General features: G+C 52.7%; 1 protein-coding gene across 1 annotated transcript in view; it reads left to right on the forward strand.

Annotated features, from left to right (window-relative positions):
- Positions 1-18,738, forward strand: part of itfg1 (integrin alpha FG-GAP repeat containing 1) — an 83,207-nt gene that overhangs the window by 33,655 nt on the left and 30,814 nt on the right. The window contains exons 11-12 of the mRNA XM_067249011.1: positions 15,314-15,464; positions 16,761-16,869. Of these exons, the coding sequence (XP_067105112.1) occupies positions 15,314-15,464; positions 16,761-16,869 (260 nt within the window). The remainder of the gene's footprint in view (positions 1-15,313; positions 15,465-16,760; positions 16,870-18,738) is intronic.

Raw genomic sequence — 18,738 nt, forward strand, 5'->3', positions numbered from 1 at the left:
GGAACAGTGCAAACAATGCAGTTCATTACAGATGCCCCAACAACACTGCCAGTGTTCCTGCTCACTGTGAGTTATTACTGTCTGATGTGCGCTGGCAAGAAGAACTACTGATAGTGCTCCTTGGTGGTCTCATGGACCTGGGGCTGGTGTGGGGCCCTCTGGGGGCTGGTGTGGGGCCCTCTGGGGGCTGGTGTGGGGCCCTCTGGGGGCTGGTGTGGGGCCATCTGGGGGCTGGTGTGGGGCCATCTGGGGGCTGGTGTGGGGCCGTCCGAGGGCTGGTGTGGGGCCGTCCGAGGGCTGGTGTGGGGCCGTCCGAGGGCTGGTGTGGGGCCGTCCGAGGGCTGGTGTGGGGCCGTCCGAGGGCTGGTGTGGGGCCGTCCGAGGGCTGGTGTGGGGCCCTCTGGGGGCTGGTGTGGGGCCCTCTGGGGGCTGGTGTGGGGCCCTCTGGGGGGCTGGTGTGGGGCCCTCTGGGGGCTGGTGTGGGGCCCTCCGGGGGCTGGTGTGGGGCCGTCCGAGGGCTGGTGTGGGGCCGTCCGAGGGCTGGTGTGGGGCCGTCCGAGGCCTGGTGTGGGGGCCGTCCGAGGGCTGGTGTGGGGCCGTCCGAGGGCTGGTGTGGGGCCGTCCGAGGGCTGGTGTGGGGCCATCCGGGGGCTGGTGTGGGGCCCTCTGGGGGCTGGTGTGGGGCCATCTGGGGGCTGGTGTGGGGCCCTCTGGGGGCTGGTGTGGGGCCGTCCGAGGGCTGGTGTGGGGCCGTCCGGGGGCTGGTGTGGGGCCCTTTGGGGGCTGGTGTGGGGCCCTCTGGGGGCTGGTGTGGGGCCCTCTGGGGGCTGGTGTGGGGCCCTCTGGGGGCTGGTGTGGGGCCCTCTGGGGGCTGGTGTGGGGCCATCCGGGGGCTGGTGTGGGGCCGTCCGGGGGCTGGTGTGGGGCCGTCCGAGGGCTGGTGTGGGGCCGTCTGAGGGCTGGTGTTGGGCCCTTACTACTTATGTTTCCATCCACTCTGTTTGGAGGGTGGCTTGTCGTGCTCTGCAGCGTTCTGTCATGCAGCCCTGCGCGGTCCACAGCTCTGCCAGGATTTCGATTGTGTGCAGAATGAATGCCACAACGCAAGCCTTCTGCTTCTAAAGTATCTGGCCGGCGGGCAGCCATCCTCCGCGCACACACACACACACACACACTTGGTGTCCATTTAGCCTATCTCTTTGTCTTTTTCTCTGTCTCTATTTCTCTCTCCCGTCTTTTTCTCTCTCGCACGCTCTCTGCGTCTCTCTCTGTCTCTCTCTCACACTCTTTCTCTCTCTCTCTGTCACTCCACATCTCAAGCTATTTATAGCAGGTTTAGGTTGACCACTCTTGGCTGCCCCCTCTCAATCCTTCTTAGCAGAATGTAAATTCAAATGCTAGATGTTTAAGAGGGGCGGGAGGAAGGGAGCGAGGGAGGGAAAGAGGGAGGGAGCGAGGGAGGGAAAGACGGAGGGAGCGAGGGAGGGGCAGAGGGAGGGGCAGAGGGAGGGGCAGAGGGAGGGACAGAGGGAGGGGCAGAGGGAGGGACAGAGGGAGGGGCAGAGGGGAGGGGCAGAGGGAGGGAAAGAGGGAGAGAGCGAGGGAGTTTTTTGTTTGCCGAGCTGTTTATGAGTACGACAGCTATCGCTTCCGCATCAGAAAGAATTGTGGGTTTGAGTGTGTGTGTGTATTCGTGTGTGTGTGTGCGTGCGTGCGTGCACATACGTGGGGTGGGTGCATGTGAGTCTGTAAAGCCCTCTGCATCTCCAGGGCCGCTTTAAGAGGTGTTCTGGTACACACCGGGTTTTAGCACAGCAGCCTCCCTCCCCTCCCCCGCCCGCCTTGGAGATGGACACCTGACCTTTCCGATGCTCCCGCCGTTTTAATTGGCTGAACGAGGCTCCCGCGTTCCGGCCCTCGTGTCCACCTGCAGCTAGCTCGCCGCGGTTAACATCGCTAATGGAAGGTGTGCCGTGGGACTCTGCGGCTCGGCGTTCTGCGGGGTGGCCTGCTGGGCTGTGGGCTGTGTGTGTGGGGGGGGGGGGGTGCTGTTGTTATTCCATCACACATTTCCCAGATGGATGCACAGGCTTAATCGCTCTCTCACTCGTTTTGTTGTTGTTTTTGTTTTTCCCCTCCTGTCTCCCCCCCCCCCCCCCTCTCAGTCTCCCCAATCTCTCTCTCTCGTGGTCTCTTCACACTCTCTCTCACACACGCCGCTTCACTACTTCTCTCACTTTGTTTTGATCTCACCCTCTTTGCTTCGACGCCCACTTCTTCTTTTCTTGTCTGTGAAGGGTGCTCGTGTCGGGTGGCCTCCGTCGCTCTGTCGTACAGGTCTCCCTCTCGCACACGGGCAAGTACACACACACACACAGATTCTCCTAGGTGCTTCAGCAAGGTGGTTTTATTGAGTAGCAATGGCACGTGCTCCAAACGCACACGTAAGCGACACACACGCACACACACAGCATGTGAGTCAGTTCAAATGGTCCCTGGAGCAGCAGCACTATTCTAAAGAGCACCATCAGGAGTTGACAGTGCAGCTCTCATGTTGTGAATTACTGTGTGTGTGTGTGTGTGTGTGTGTGTGTGTGTGTGTGTGTGTGTGTGTGTGTGTGTGTGTGTGTGTGTGTGTGTGTGTGTGTGTGTGTGTGTGTGTGTGTGTGTGTGTGTGTGTGTGTGTGTGTGTGTGTGTGTGTGTGCGCGCAGCGGCGCGCGTGTGTTCTCGCTCACGTGTGTGGTTGTGGCACGTGACGTTCTTACTTGGTTCATGCACCTTGCTGAATCCTTTAAGGAGGTGTGTGCGTGTGTGCGTGTCTCTCCAGAGGCGTGGCACATGCGCTGACCTGGAACAGAACATGTCCGTGAGGCAGCCTGTCAGAGTACCTCAGGCAGACTCAGCACTGACAGAAATCACCACCCCCCAAAAAATGGGCATAGAAACTCAGGCTCCTGTCGTCAGTGGGCATTGCCTGTTCCTGTAGACCTGTAAAGTGGCAGGTTGTCAGGTTGCGGTTGCTCTGGTCAAGCCTATTCCTCACACCACCGTCATTTGAGAGCATGTTTGTAGGAAGATGCTGACCTTTATAATGTGACTGACTGGTGTGTCTGTCTGACTGTCTGGAGAAATGTTCCAGAAGAAGGGTGGTATTTGTCGTCAAGCCCTCGTGGCCTTTTCTGTTATAGACGAACACCTTTTCATATTCTGCTGTGGAGGGTTTGAACGTGCTTTCCCAGAAAGAAACAAACACGTAGGCTATACTTCAAAAGATAGCATTCAAAGATGTCTGGAAGCACTCACCGACTTTTAGAAAAATAACATGACAGTGCCTCAATTCACCAATGTATTTTTTGCCCGTCAAACAAAGCTATGCTAACGACAGGGTCGGCCTTCATCCCAACATGAAAGTTGAACCGCCGTCATGTGAGCTGTATAGGACTTCAGAGTGGTCGAATCATGCGTCACGTGTGCATGCTTTCTTTGATGGCCCAAAAGTAATCAAATAAAAATAAGTTGGTGAAACTGAAGCACTTTGTCACCGTTGGTGAGTGCTGCCGGACATCTTCGGATGTTGGTTTTTGACCTTTTCATATTCGGGCTTGTTTCGACTGGCCCATCCTCTCCCCTCACCCGCCCTAAATACGCCTCTGAAAAAACAACTTTCCAACATCACTCTTCTAAAGGTTTACAAGCGGGCCTGTGTGAATGTGTGTGTGTGTGTGCCGCACCAGTTCGGTTCAGATGAGGTGAACACTAGTCAGCACGCAGCAGTCAATCAGTAGTCTGGGCTGAGGTTAAGGATGAGGGTTGGCGCTGGGGCTGGGCCTGGGGGGAGGCTGGGGGGAGGGCAGAGGCTGGCTGAGAGATCAGAGGGATGGAGGACTGTGTCGCCACCAGGCCTTTTAGAGCTGCTTCACCTGCAGACTGAACTCAATCACTGCAGCCCCCAACTGCTCTCTCTCTCAGTGAGTCTCTCCTCTGGGAGCCAGAGAAACTCCATCAATCACTCTCTTTGTGTTTGCGTCTCCCGTCCTCCGCCTGCCTCTGTGTCTCTCCCTCTCTCTCTCTCTCTCTCTCTCTCTCTCTCTCTCTCTCTCTCTCTCTCTCTCTCTCTCTCTCTCTCTCTCTCTCCCCCCTCTCTCCCCCTCTCTCTCTCAGTCTAACCTCGTCCATGTTTCTCACTGTGCCGCTCGCTCTTTCACTCTTCTAAAATTGGACGCTCTTTCAATTCTCTGTCTCATCGGGTTCTCGTCCATCTCGCCCTGTCCCTCTCCATCTCTCTCAGGCTCGCTCGCCGTTTTTCTCTCCGCCTCTCCCCCTCCCCCCAGACAGCCGTGTGAGGGCGAAGCGGGGCTTTGCCAGGTCACGTTGGCTGCTGGTAGCAGGGACATATGGCTGGCATATTGTAACCCTGGCGGCCGCCGCATGCCAGTGTGTTTGCTTTAACCCTCCTTGGAGGGGAGGGCATCCCCTGGCCGAGGCCCACGGGGGTGACGCCCGGCCTGGCCGGAGCGCGGCCTGGCCGGAGCGCGGCCTGCAGCACGTCACCGTGGCCCCCTCCACTGGGATTGGGAGCCACGCACGCCCCATCAGGAAAGCAACGGTGTCCGCCGTCACGTTTTGTGAGATCGTCAGAGACGGCTTGAGCTCTCAGAGCCGGTGGGCTTTGACTTGATTAAAAGGGAGCGGGGGGGGGGGGGGGGGACTGTCATAAACGGTGCCCATATTGAGCAGCTTCCTATAGCGTGATCCCATCCACTAATGACTCTGCCGTCGCATGTGATTAAACGCTGCTGAACATGTGGCTGTGGGACCGTCATCACCCCACAGACACGCCCCGCCCCGAGAGACCAGCCGCCGTGTAAACACCGGTGCCGTTCACCAACCGGCCCTCGTCTCGCGTTACATTTCCAGTCGGGTCTGAGTCGTTACACGCTGTGGAAACACTGAGTTTGTGTTTGTTACTGTACAACTGTACAACTGTAGTTAACGATGGCAACGGATGTGTGATCTAAGGCGCATGTGTGTGTTGACAAGATTATATGGATGTGTATGTTTATTTTGGTGGGTGTGTGTAGGCAGGGGAGGGGGCTATGTATTGTGTGTGTGTGTGTGTGTGTCGGAGCATATATAATCACAGTGAGCAGATTGCCAGAGGATGTAGAGGATTCCTAGACGGTAGCCCTCATCACACCCCCTGACCCCTGTCAGACACAGGGCCTGATGAGGTCCACAGATTACAATAGGATATCAACCACCAGCGTTCCCATCACGCCTAATCCGCTCGTCACTCATTTGTCCCGCAAGACCGTGTGTGTGTGTGTGTGTGTACACAGTACTTACATAGTCACACACACACAGACGCATAAGTATGGCCCTTATGTGAATACTGTACGATGACATTTCTGCGATGTGTCTGTGGACACAGTGAGCAACTGTCAGGAAGAAGATTCCTGTTGGACATCTTAATGCTCCAGGAAGCACGACAGATTCTCATTTCTGTCTATATTTAATTAAGGCTGATTAGACCTGTCATGTTTTTTTTGTTTTATTTAATTACCCCCATTTTTTTTTTTCTCTTTTTTTTTTCTTGGTTTCCCCCCCAAGTATGCTTCAGAAATAGACATGTGAGCAGAGGGTGAAGAGTGATCAATTTGAGCACTTACTCAAACGAGCTCTCAGCCGCGCCAGCGTTCCACGGAGACTTCCAGAAGACTCACTCAGGAGCCGCCAGCAGAGCACGGGAGAACGCGTGCCGAACGCGTATACGTGTCAGGCCTAGTTTGAGGGAGACGTTCATCCCACGGGGATGAAGATTCTACTGGTTGAGATTTCAATAAAACATCACATGGAAACAGCCCCTTGATGACATCACTCACCTAACGCACAGTAGTGGCGAAAAGTACCATGCGGAGCCAAGGAAAACGATTGAAACGACCAAAAAATGACTTTCTTTCTCGTCGAAAGACTCCTCATGTCTGTGTGCTGGCTGTAATATCGGGAGTGTCTGACTGAGGAGAACGGGAGCAGAGGAACCCCCCTGTGGCTCTGCTCTCTGGGAGCTCCTCTCAGCATCCCCACAGGATGATGAAGTGTCTGTTTGGACCATTCAAATCTACACACAGCGCCTTGGTATCATCGCCTCAGCCCCCCAGCCAGGACCCTCACCCTACTGCCTCTCTTCAGGCTCACACCTCGCACCTTCAGAACGGTCAACACACACACACACACACCTGTACACACACATACACACATGCATGCGCACGCATATATAGCTGTATCCATGCACACACACACACACACAAGACCCCCCAAAAAAGACACCCAGCCTCTAGGTTCCCTCCAGGTTCAGCAGGGCTGAGCTGGGCACGTTTCACGGTGAACACAAGCACCCAACCCCCCCTGAGAATCACCCGTGAACGAGCTCCAGACTACACTGAGCTTCGCTGTTAGTCTCTGCTGGAGGACTGCAACCACTCTGCACCCACGTCCTGTTCCCTCACGCTCTTTCGTTCTGCTTCTTTACCACTCGCACGCACGCACACACACGGACGCATGTACTGTACACACACACACACACTGTCGCAGAAAGAGCCTTTAGCTCGGAGCCTTTCGCCTCCCTCTCCGGAACCCGTCCTCAACGTTTTCCTGATCAAAGGGGTTTTCCTGCTGAGAGAGAGAGAGAGAGAGAGAGAGAGAGAGAGAGAGAGAGAGAGAGAGAGAGAGAGAGAGAGAGAGAGAGAGAGAGAGAGAGAGAGAGAGAGAGAGAGAGAGAGAGAGAGAGAGAGAGAGAGAGAGCGAGAGCGAGAGCGAGAGCGAGAGCGAGAGCGAGAGCGAGAGCGAGAGCGAGAGCGAGAGCGAGAGCGAGAGCGAGAGCGAGAGCGAGAGCGAGAGCGAGAGCGAGAGCGAGAGCGAGAGCGAGAGCGAGAGCGAGAGCGAGAGCGAGAGCGAGAGCGAGAGCGAGAGCGATCGACGGCCCGCCACTGCTCTCAGCCTAGACATAATCACCCCGCCGTTCTCCCTCCGTTTACCAAGAACATTAATTAACGATCAGTAAATACACATAAATGGGACGAGGGCCCAGTGACATGTTGATTTATAGATTGGATGTTTGGACAAAGAGAGATGTACCCTAAAGCAAAGGTTTCCCATTTTGGATACCTCAGTCCAAGTCTAGTACGGATGTTTCCTCTGACAGATCGATGCTCTCTTTCTCTGGCTGTTTCCTTCTTCATTCAAATCAAAATGTATTTGTATAGCCCTTTTTACAAGCAATGTCAGAGAGGGCTTCACATGCGCCCATAGAACTGCCCCTCAACCAACCTAAACCCTCAATGAAGACAAGGAAAAACCTTGGGAGGAGCGTTTCAGTGAGGGATCCCCTCCTCCAGAGACGGTTGGTGAAAGAGAGGAGCAGAACACAGGCTAAACATAGTCATACAGCACGGAAGTGTCAATGGGTGTTGAAACACCAAAATCCAGTGTTCAACTTTGGTCAGAGTTGGTAAATGTCAGTTTAAGCAGAGGTAGCCACAGGGCTGGGGACTGTGACCGGCGCAGCATCACAGGCAGGGGGGTGAAGAACGGGACCAGGAACTCACTGTTGTCCGTCAGGGAGACTGGTGTCCACTTGGCGACTAGATCCAGCTTTGGCAGACTATCACAGATTGACGTTCCCACTGGCGACCAGGTCCAGTGTTGGCAGACCGACGACCAGGCAGGTGCTGACAGCTCAACCCCCCCCCCCCCCCCACACACACCACAGGGGATGTGTGGAGGGGGGACAGAGAGGGGAGAGCAGGGATTAGAGAATGCAAGGAGAAAACTACCAGTAACAGTCATATTAGAACGAGGTCCCCATCGGTCAAGTGAGGACTATTGCAGCAGACCAAGAAGTGTATTTGATGGATTCATTCAGTCTCTCTTTGTCATTGAGAGCACAGTTCATTATTTAGCACTCATTTTAAGCAGTTTTAAATCATGTTAAACCAGGACATTATCTTCATATAAATGTACCAGAGGACTGAAGTTAGAAGTTCAAGAGGATTGTATGTGTCCTGTTCAGCAGTAGGAAGGAAAGGGAAAATTAGAAGGACGGAAAAATGGATGGATGGGAAGACGGATTCGGGTTACACGACCAGGGCCTCGGAATTTCAGCACATCTTGCAGATCAGCATGTATCTCCCCCTGCTGTCACTCCCCTTGATAGCCGACCTTCCCTCACCCCACCAATCACATCAAGGCACATCTGCGCTCCCCACAGGCCAACCAATCCCGTGGCACGGAGGAAGCTGGGGGGAAATAACGGGCTAACGGAGCTGGATGGAGAGCTGTCAGCAGGGACAGACTGACGCTAAGCCTCCCCTGGTGGCCCCTCGGAATGAACAGAGCCAAAGAACACGTTCATTCCCACCTTTGTTTGTTTGTATTCCCGTCGTTGGTGTTGTCTCACACCATAATCATGTATGCAGGCTGGAGACGACCAAAGCAGGCTACGTGGAGATCCGAGCAACATTGCACCAATCGCTCTGTGCCTTGTTCCGCCACATACGGCTAATTTCCGTTTGACAGACGTGAAAGCAATGTTCTCTCTGTGGGTTCGGGGTATGTCCAGTGTGTCTCCAGGACTATTTCTGTGTGCGATTGTCTCTCCGCCCAGGCAGTCCGCCCACCCACCCACTCCCTCACACGCACACAGAGCCAACATGCCTCCACGCAGCCTCACACACTCACATGTGAAATGGTATCCACACCTAATAAGAACTCCTCTCGTAGGAGAGGTGTTGTAAATGTCAGGCACATAAGCACACGTACACACACACACTCACACACTCAAACACACTTTATCATATAAGTGGAGGTGTTTGTGGTGGCGGTAGTTATTTTTGGCACCAGGAAATAAGGTCACGACGAGAAGGCTGATCCTGGGACATATGCAGTCATACATCTATGTACACTGTATATATACACACACACATGTCTAGTAGGATTATCTGTGTGTACTATCTAATAGGATCCTCTGTGTGTACTATCTAGTACAGGGGTGCTCAATTACAAACTCAAAAGGTCCACTCTCCAAATTTCCATTCAGTCCAGGGTCCAGAACAGGGATGGTTAATTTTTCTGGCCCTTACCTCAGAGTTCTGGGGGTAATTTTGTTCAAAGTGTCTATGATTTGTGTCATAGTGACGTTTCACATTACCACTTTTGACAATGGAAACTGTCTCATTGCAGATAAAACAAATCAGTTTTGTGCTCCCCACCGGCAACACAAATGCATACTTGTCAGTACATTCTGTCTGAAATTTGCGATTTTCGAAATCAAGTTTTCGCTTTTTGTTGGGTTTTGTCACACCATGATTTTTGCTAAGGAAGAAACGAGTACCGTTAGCAAATTGATTAGCCTGGGTTAGGGGATCTTTGGATTGGACACAGAAGATAGAAAAACCACATAGAAGATAGGAAAACAATATGGGCGTGAAATCCCGCACCAATGAAAACTCGCTTGGATCATGACTAAATTAGAATGTTGATTTTGGCTTCGGTCCAAATTGTATTGTGTCTGTATCCGGACCGCGGTCTGCCTATTGAGTACCCCCGGTCTAGTAGGATCCTCTGTGTGTACTATGTAGTAGGATCCTCTGTGTGTACTATGTAGTAGGATCCTCTGTGTGTACTATGTAGTAGGATCCTCTGTGTGTACTATGTAGTAGGATCCTCTGTGTGTACTATCTAGTAGGATCCTCTGTGTGTACTATGTAGTAGGATCCTCTGTGTGTACTATGTAGTAGGATCCTCTGTGTGTACTATGTAGTAGGATCCTCTGTGTGTACTATCTAGTAGGATCCTCTGTGTGTACTATGTAGTAGGATCCTCTGTGTGTACTATGTAGTAGGATCCTCTGTGTGTACTATGTAGTAGGATCCTCTGTGTGTACTATGTAGTAGGATCCTCTGTGTGTACTATGTAGTAGGATCCTCTGTGTGTACTATGTAGTAGGATCCTCTATGTGTACTATGTAGTCGGATCCTCTGTGTGTACTATGTAGTAGGATCCTCTCTCTGTGTGCAGCTCAATCAGTGTGCACCCCAACTGTGAGGATCACCGCTAGCTACGCTGTTGCTAGGCAATAGCCTCCCAGGCCTGTACTGAGGGATGGGTAGACAGGAGGAGCTGGAGCCTGCAGTTATATTCATAACACAGTCCAAATGAAGTACTGGGGTGCCACTACAATGCCTGCTCGTTACTACAGAGATCCATTCCTACAGTGCTGTCAGACAGAATGAGGTTTCTGAAGCAGGCCCGGGAGGCATCGGGTCCTGGGTTAGGGGGGGTCTAGGATATGAGTTCAGAGACCCGAGGAAGGTGTGGGGGGGGGGGGGGGGGGGGGGTTGTCCCGTGCTATTACCGTTACCCACCATCCACCTTTGATGGACTTGAACATAAGACCCCTGGCACAGTCACAACAGGGTTGTGACCAGACCCAGAGAGCATACTGCACGCGAGCAGAACCCTCAGTTTCAAGAGGCGGTCCTGTAGCTGTGGTGCATAATGACCTGTTGACCTTTGACAGGCAGGCAGGTGTTGCACAGAGAGAGATCAGCCACCTTCCTCTGTACATCTGTTTGACTTCATCCCCCCCGTCCCCCCTTCCCCCCCGCCCAACAACTGTGGCAGGATGACCCCCCCCCCCCCCCCCCCGCCTCACTAAGCTCATTTATCAGCTACAGATTTATAACACACACACGCACACCCTCCCCCAGCGCGCGCGCGCGCGCACACACACCTCCTTTTCCACCCCCGCAACTTCCCTCTCTGTCTCGGTGGTGGATGGTGTTGGAAGCAGGAGCTGTCCCGTCCTGCCTCTGTGTTTTGGTGTGTCAGCAGGTTGTCTGGAACAGAGACAGAAAGAGAGGAGGGCGAAAGAGAGAGGGGAGGGAGAGAGAGAGAGGGGGGAAGTTTGTGTAGGAGAGAGGTCGAGAGAAAGCAAGTGTTGGAGTGTGAGGTACTGATGGTGCACGACGTGTCATGTCTGAAGCAGTGCTGTCACCATGGAGCGAGCGCTGCCCAGTGCAGGAGTAGCTGAGGGAGGCAGGGAGGAGGAGCACTGGCCCTGGCCGTGACAGCACCTCACGTCTCTACCTCCGTCTTTACCTCCTCCTCGGTCGCTTTCGCCGTTCCCTCTCTCCCTCTCCCTCTCCCTCACTCTCCTTCGCTTTATTTCTCTGCTCCATCTGTCTTTCTCTCTCTGTTTTCTCAGAGAGAGCGAGAGAGATGGGGAGTGCGTCAGAGGGGTCAGCTAGTAGGCTCCTCATCAGTCTGACTGGGTCCAAGGCCTCCCCGACTTCCTGGTCCACAGGGACCAATTAGAGAGCAGCTAGAGAGGATCTGACACTGCGAGCTCCACCCCTAACCCTCCCTCCGTCCCTCTCACCCCCGACCATGACACCTCACCCTGAGCTCACCCAAACAGGCAAGCCCCCCTCCACAAAGTCTGCTGTGTAGGTGCTGGGTGATGGATGGCTAATGTTATGTGTGGGGCGTGTATTGCTGTTGGACTTCAGATTGTTTTGGTGGGCTGGTCCTGTGTGTTCTGAGTGGTAATGATGAGTCCAGACTGCAGGCCCACTGCTGTAGCGGGCTGAGGTCAGGAGGGCTGTGCGCAGCATACAAGTGAGAGGAAACACTGCAGCTTAATCACTCAGCCGCAGCAGAACCTTCTGGAAGAGATCGGGTTCTGGACCTGGTTATTTGGTCTTTTTGATATTTTATCCTCCCGATCTTCGGTGTCTTCTTCCTCTCTGTCTTTATTTCTTCCTCTACAAGAGAGAGAGAGAGTTTGTGTAGGGGAGAGAGGTCGAGAGAAAGAAAGTGTTGGAGAGATCCAGCGGATGGGAGAGAGAGAGTTTATGACCCTGTCCTTTTGCTTGGTGTCACGTCTCCTGTGGAGTCCCGTCAGCTCTTTGATGGCTGAAAGAGAATGCACGTACGCCCACATCACAGGTACACACACACACGTTCCTTTTGTCTCGTGGAAACACACAATCACAAGTGGCCTCTGAAGTCTAAAAGTCTGAAATGGCTGTCTCCCTCTTCATACATACACACACACTTAACGACACACCTTACAGACTGCGGCAATCTATATCTGGTGAAAGCAGATTGATGTTCTCAGCCTGGCAGGTGATTGAGATGTGGGGCTGATTAGAGGATTGGGGGGGGGGGGCAATCAGGGCAGGGTATTAGTGGATTCTAGCCAATAGGCAACAGTTATGATTAGCTGGCCATGTCCCTGGGGATGCTCTTCATCTGCAGCTGAAGGCTGCAGCCTTTCTTTTAATACGCCTGTATTTATTAATTATTTATTTGTCTATGGATGTATTTCTTTTCCTGAGCATCTGGAGCTAGCATGAGGGGAGCGGGCTCCCCTTCCCCCTCCAGTCCCCCTGGCCTCAGCAGACGATGTTCTCAGGTTATCTGTGGGACCATTCGCACGGGACACGTTCCAAACCATTGTCTGTGAGATTAGGGCTGAGGCCAAGGCTGTGTTCCATTTCCATTGTGCGCGAAGGTGTTGACAGGCAGAGATGGTATGAGTTGGCCGGCCCATTGTTCAGCACCGTGCTGTGGATCCCCCAGGCTCCAGTCTAAAGGGCCAGCCCCACTGGGGAGGCCATTCTCTGCATCGTCTTGTGGGAGAGAGGCCTGCTGGATGGAGCCCTCCACACCTTTCACAGGACTGCAGTCCTCTTCCTACCCAGGGTCAGGCGGTGTGAGATGGAGTATACGGAGAACCACCAGAGGTTTCCCACGGGTCTTTCTAGAACGTCCAAAGAGTCGCCTAGCAACCGGCAAAAAGTCCAGAATAAGCAGTGCTAAAATGTTACTGAGCGAGTAGATCTGAAGCAGGAACTAATCCGTCAACGAAGGCATCCGCTTTGAACCTGGACTACTCCCAGGCTCACCTGGCAGGGTGTGAGCCAGCCCGTTGTCCCTGTCACAACACGGCCACAAGTAGCCCCCCCCCCCAAACGGCTCCTCCGACGCTCCGCCTGAAGACAGGCAGACAGGAAGCAGCTGATCCCAGCGCACTTAATAAACGCTGTATTAGATCAGAGCAGCCAGGCAGGCTGAGATAGGTGGATTAGACGGAGCTGACCTTTAAACAGAGGCGTTCGACAGTACATGTGTAATCACACCATCCGATCGCTGTAATCCACGCAGGCACGGAGAGGTGCCCGGGCGGACGGGAGACGGACGCTCGCCGCAGACCCTGCTGTATCGCTCAGCCCCACTTGTCAGTCAGGAAATGTCATCAGACCTGATGTTATTGTAATGCCACCGCCGCCAGCCACGGCTTCACCCATCCGGGGGTAATTGAACACGAGAGTTTGCCTTGTTCCGTGGTGTTCTGGTGTGTGCGCGTGTGCACGTGTGTGTGTGTGTGTGTGTGTGGACGTGTGTACCACTGAGTGACAGGTTTTAACCCTCGTGCTGCCTTCGGGTCACATGACCCAAAGGTTCATAACGAACCATCGTTGTGTTTACCCAATTTTACCCAATACAAAAACAAATTAAAATAATTTTCTTTTAACCTTCGCAATTTGGGGGGTCTGAGACAGCCCAACGGTTAAAAGAAAATGCTTCACTTTGTTTTTGTATGCGGTAAAGTTGTCGCAATACGACGGTGGGTCACAATGACTGATGGGTCAGAACGACCCGAAGATAACACAAGGGTTAAGGGTTTTAGTCCCAAGGTCGTCTTTAAGATTGTGTGTGTGTGTGTGTTAGTGGAGTCTCCATCCTCTCCCACTTCATCTCCTTCTATCAGCTCTGTGTTCAGTATGATAACAGCGTTTCTGCGCAGTGGCTCATTTCTCATCTCTCCGTCGGGACGCACGAAGATGGAAACACACTTTTAGCACTTATTGTCTCCTCACACACACGCGTGCATGCACACGCACTCACACACACACACACCTAGGCACGCACTCACACAACACACGTACAGAAACAAACACCCATGAGCACACACACACACACACTGAGTTTCTATCAGTTTCATAGCCGGCGGTCTTCTCCAACCAGAACGCTCCCCTCGATGCGCAAGACATCTGCAGTCTGGAAAAAAACTGAAAGCGAGGGATGAAAAGACAGACAGGGAGAGAGAGCATTTTCACGCTGACTCTATTTATAGGCTGGCTCCTTTTCAGGTCGTCGTTCCCAGGGAGATCTGTGGAGGTATAGGGAGCTGTCTGGAACCCGAGCAGGTTTGCTCAGGGGAGCGAGGGACGGAGAGACAGAGAGAGAGGGAGAAAAACACCTCTCCCCAGTGTTAGATTAGGATGTGGAAATCAAGACTGTTTCACCCCTCCGCACCCAAGACTGTTGTGCCCAGCCACAGCCCACATCCTCATCCACAGCCCACATCCTCATCCAATGCACACATCCTCATCCACTGCACACATCCTCGTCCACAGAACACATCCTCATCCACAGAACACATCCTCGTCCACAGAACACATCCTCGTCCACAGAACACATCCTCGTCCACAGAACACATCCTCATCCACAGAACACAGCCTCATCCACAGAACACAGCCTCGTCCACAGAACACATCCTCATTCCCAGCCCACATCCTCATCCACTGCACACATCCTCATCCACAGAACACCTCATCCACAGAACACATCCTCGTCCACAGAACACATCCTCGTCCACAGAACACATCCTCATCCACAGAACACAGCCTCGTCCACAGAACACATCCTCATCCACAGAACACAGCCTCATCGACAGAACACATCCTCACCCACAGAACACATCCACAGAACACATCCTTATCCACATCATCATCCACAGCACACATCCACATCGTCATCCACAGCACATCCTCATCCTTTAGTCTCAGCCTCCTCCTCAGCCTACAGCTCTTGTCTAATTGAACTGCAGTCAGACTGATATTAGTCTTTTCCTCTGGACCAGAATTACACAGCTGCTAATTGTCTTTGAGTGAAGTATCTTCATCAGTGCTCGCAAGCATCGCTATCCTCCCCTGATTGTGTGCGTGTGTGTCAGTGCTCTATGCGCGTGTGTGCCTTTGTTTACACCAGTGCAGTGTGCATGAGGGTACTGCCTTCATAATTGAAGGTGTGTTATACACTGATGCAGAGCATTGTCCTCTGGGTAATGTAGTGTTTCAACAGACACTGGGTCTATTGTCAGCCTCAAGCTAATTATCAACTCTCATTCTCCCTCAGTAAGGTGTGTGTGTTCATCTTCTAACTCACTCCTCCTCTTCTGCGTAGCGACCAGCAGGCCTTCCTCCTGGAGAACATTCCGTGTAACAACGCCAGTTGCCATGACGTTGGGCGGATGTTCCGGGTGCACTGGGACCAGTCAGACCTGGGGGCCATCCCCAAGGCTGCCGTGGCAACCTTCTTTGACATCTACGAGGATGTGAGTACCTTCTCCTCCCTGATCCTGTGTGTCTCTCCTGGGTGTGTGTGCGTGAAAGAGAGAAAGACAGAAAGAGACTAGGTAGTCTGGCTGTAAATGGTCCTGTCACGATGCCCTCCCTCAGCCTCCCCTCCAGATTACTGCTGCCGTCCTCTAATCTAATCCCACCAGGGCCTCCAGGGAGGCACGCCAAGACGGCCGTGTCACTCTGGGGCACGGTGAGAGCAGGACGGGCAGCCCGGCCCCGGCCCGCGTCCTGGACGCAGCACAGAGACGCAACAGGCTCTGACAGACACAGCCCGCTGTCTGTCCCCAAAAGACGCCCAATCAGTTTACATCTCCCTGTGTGTGTGTGTGTGTGTGTGTGCGTGCGTGCGTGATGTGCAGTGAGGATTGGAGAGCCTGGTGGTCTCCCCTACAGCTCTGCTGTAGAATCAAAGCTGGTTAGGGTGCGTCTCAAATGTCCTTTTAAATCTTTAAACAGACACATAGCCGTCAGCCCGCTTGACACTCCCCATCTAGGACAGCTTACATCTAATTCCCAGTGACCCTCCTCTCCCTGCCTCCTTCCTTCCATCTTTCCCCTCCCTTCTTTCCTTTCGTCCCTCCCTCCCTTCCATTCTCTCTCCCCCTTCATCCCTCCCTACCCTCCCTCCATTCCCTCCTTTCTTCCATCCATCTCTCCCTTTCACCCCTCCATCTCTCCATCCCTCCGTTCCATCCATCCCTTCCTCCCTTCTCCTCCTCCCTGAGCATCCCTCCATCTCAGCCCCAGCATGTCTGGATGCCCTCCCCCTCTACACAGCCAAGCCTGCGTGTCGACACCCCACAGTTACACAGCCAATCAGTGGGTTTGTTCTGCTCTGATTTATTCATGATCTGTATTCCGGGCCCAATATGGCCTGCCTTTTTGTGTCAGTGAGTGAGTTATCCATCTCCCTATCTCTAGAGTTAGCTCATCTTCTCTAGAATTCCCTGACAGAAATATGGAGAGAGAGAGAGAGAGAGAGAGAGAGAGATGGAAATGGAGACGGAGACAGAGATATAGAGATGCTATAGATAGATACAATGACTGAAAGGGTGTATGAGAGAGAGACAGAGGGAGAACAAGTGATAGAGAGATGAAAGAGCGAGAGAGAGGGGGGTGGTGGGGGGGAGCGATGAGGCCGGGTAATGGCGGATCAGTCCTCAGCCCATTAGCAGAATGAAATGCTACATCAGAAAGAGACAGCTCCGGAATGATCTTCCCTAGACACTGTCTTTTGTCCCTCATCTGTTTCCATTGCTCATTTGCAGGGCATATTAGACATGATGGTGCTGAGCCGGGCTGAGGGGAAGGACGAGTTCCTCATCCACGCTCTGAAGAACAACTTTGAAGCAGACGCATACTTTGTTAAAGTGATTGGTGAGTTAGTTATTTGCGGGAGGGAATTTATGTGTTTGATGTTTATGAAAGTGTGGACATTGCATTTGAAATGGTGTGTGTGGGGAGGGGTGTTTGTCCAGAGGGAGGTGGGGAGGGGTGTTTAGAGGGGAAACAAGGTGTGTGTTTGTGTGTGTGTGTGCCTAATGTGTGTGTGTGTGTGTGTGTGTTCGCTTGTTACATTTTTTTTGAATCATGTTCTTTGGCTGCTGCTGGCATTTGCTGCGTCAGCTAGCAAAAGTTAGCATGTTACCAAGCAAATTGGAGCCAGTGGGTTAGTCAGACACTCACGCAATGGCACACACATGAGAAAGCACTGTAAGGCATACAACTCCCACAATCCTCTAGGTTCTCTGTTGGACAATTTTTCCATTGGTCCTGTGCGCCTGCCTATCTGCTCCCCCTTCTCACAGGAAACACTAGCTGGGGGGTCCTAGTGACAGGATGACATTTGGAAAAGCTGACATTTGCAAAGCGAAGTGTGTCCATAGAAAGCTGCTTTAATGCAGCCTAATCTCTCCTGCTGGGCCTTTAATTAAAGAGGAAGAAATAGCTCTCTCTCGCTCCCTCCCTCTCTCTCTCTTTCTCTCTCTTCTCCCTCTCTCTCTCTCTCTCTCTCTCTCTGTCTCTCTCTCTCTGCCTCTCTCTCTGCCTCTCTCTCTGCCTGACAGCCCCAATAGTGGCAGGCTTTTATTTTCTCTCGTTAGTGAGCTTGAATTGCAACTGCTTTGCAAACCACACACACACACTTACACACAAACTCTAAAAGACATGCATATCTTTATTCATATACCTCCACACACACACACACACACACATCTTCATTCTCTCACACACAAACACTCTCCACTCCTCGGACACTCAGGTACAGTAGGTTTGTCCCCTACTGGTTTGTGAAATGTAGCTTTCCCCACTAACGTTCTGATGGATAATGAGTTTGCTGATGCACACACACACACACACACACACACACACTCACAGCCTGATGTTGTCAAGTGGGTGGAGAGGGAGGAAGCAGTCTGGGTAATTTACTGTGGATCTGAAACTGCTCTGCGACCGCGTCTGCCCTCTCTCCTCCCTGCTGTGTCTTTCTACACATCCACAGGCGCCGCGTGTGTGTCTTCCAGAACAGACTGTGTAAACCCAGAGACATGTTTCCACTCAAAGCCATTTCCTGCTGATCTTCAGAGGCGCTCTGAGCTGGATGGATCTCCTCCTCTCACAGACTTGCCTCAGACCGTCACTCAGACAACACGCACACGCACATGCTGAAACGCGCGTGCACGCCCTCTCAAACGCACGCGCACCTTTCATACTCTGACACACTGAAACACACCTTCGTACGCACACACACAAAGAACGTGATGTACATTACACACTCCCTTACTCACAAACTCGAGCGCTCACGTACACACTGACTCACACACACACACACACACGCTCACACACAAACACACACACACCGTCAGATGTGTAATTGTTCCCAGCAGTGGTCGGAGCAGCTTCTTCCTTTTCAGATGAATCCCACTTCCTCTCCCTCCTCACCCTCTTCCTCCAGCCTCCAGCATCAACACTGTAGACTCCCGAAAAGGATTATGGGAAATCTGTGTACAGACAGACAGTGAAGCACAGCCGCTCCTGTCGGCTGTCATATAGCAGAGGAACGGAGACACAGGAGAGGGAGGTTGTTCATCTGGACAGTTGAATCTATGGGGAGGAAAGAACAATTATAACTAGAGAGGATACAATTTCTGGGGAAATTGTAGGGTGTGCTTGCTTGCGTCGGTTGCACAGGGGTCTGTATATTTTATATAAAAATGCATCGGGCCTACTTATTATTTATAAAGATTA

Source organism: Osmerus mordax, chromosome 13 (assembly GCF_038355195.1).
Source record: "Osmerus mordax isolate fOsmMor3 chromosome 13, fOsmMor3.pri, whole genome shotgun sequence".
Classification (NCBI taxonomy): Eukaryota; Metazoa; Chordata; class Actinopteri; order Osmeriformes; family Osmeridae; genus Osmerus; species Osmerus mordax.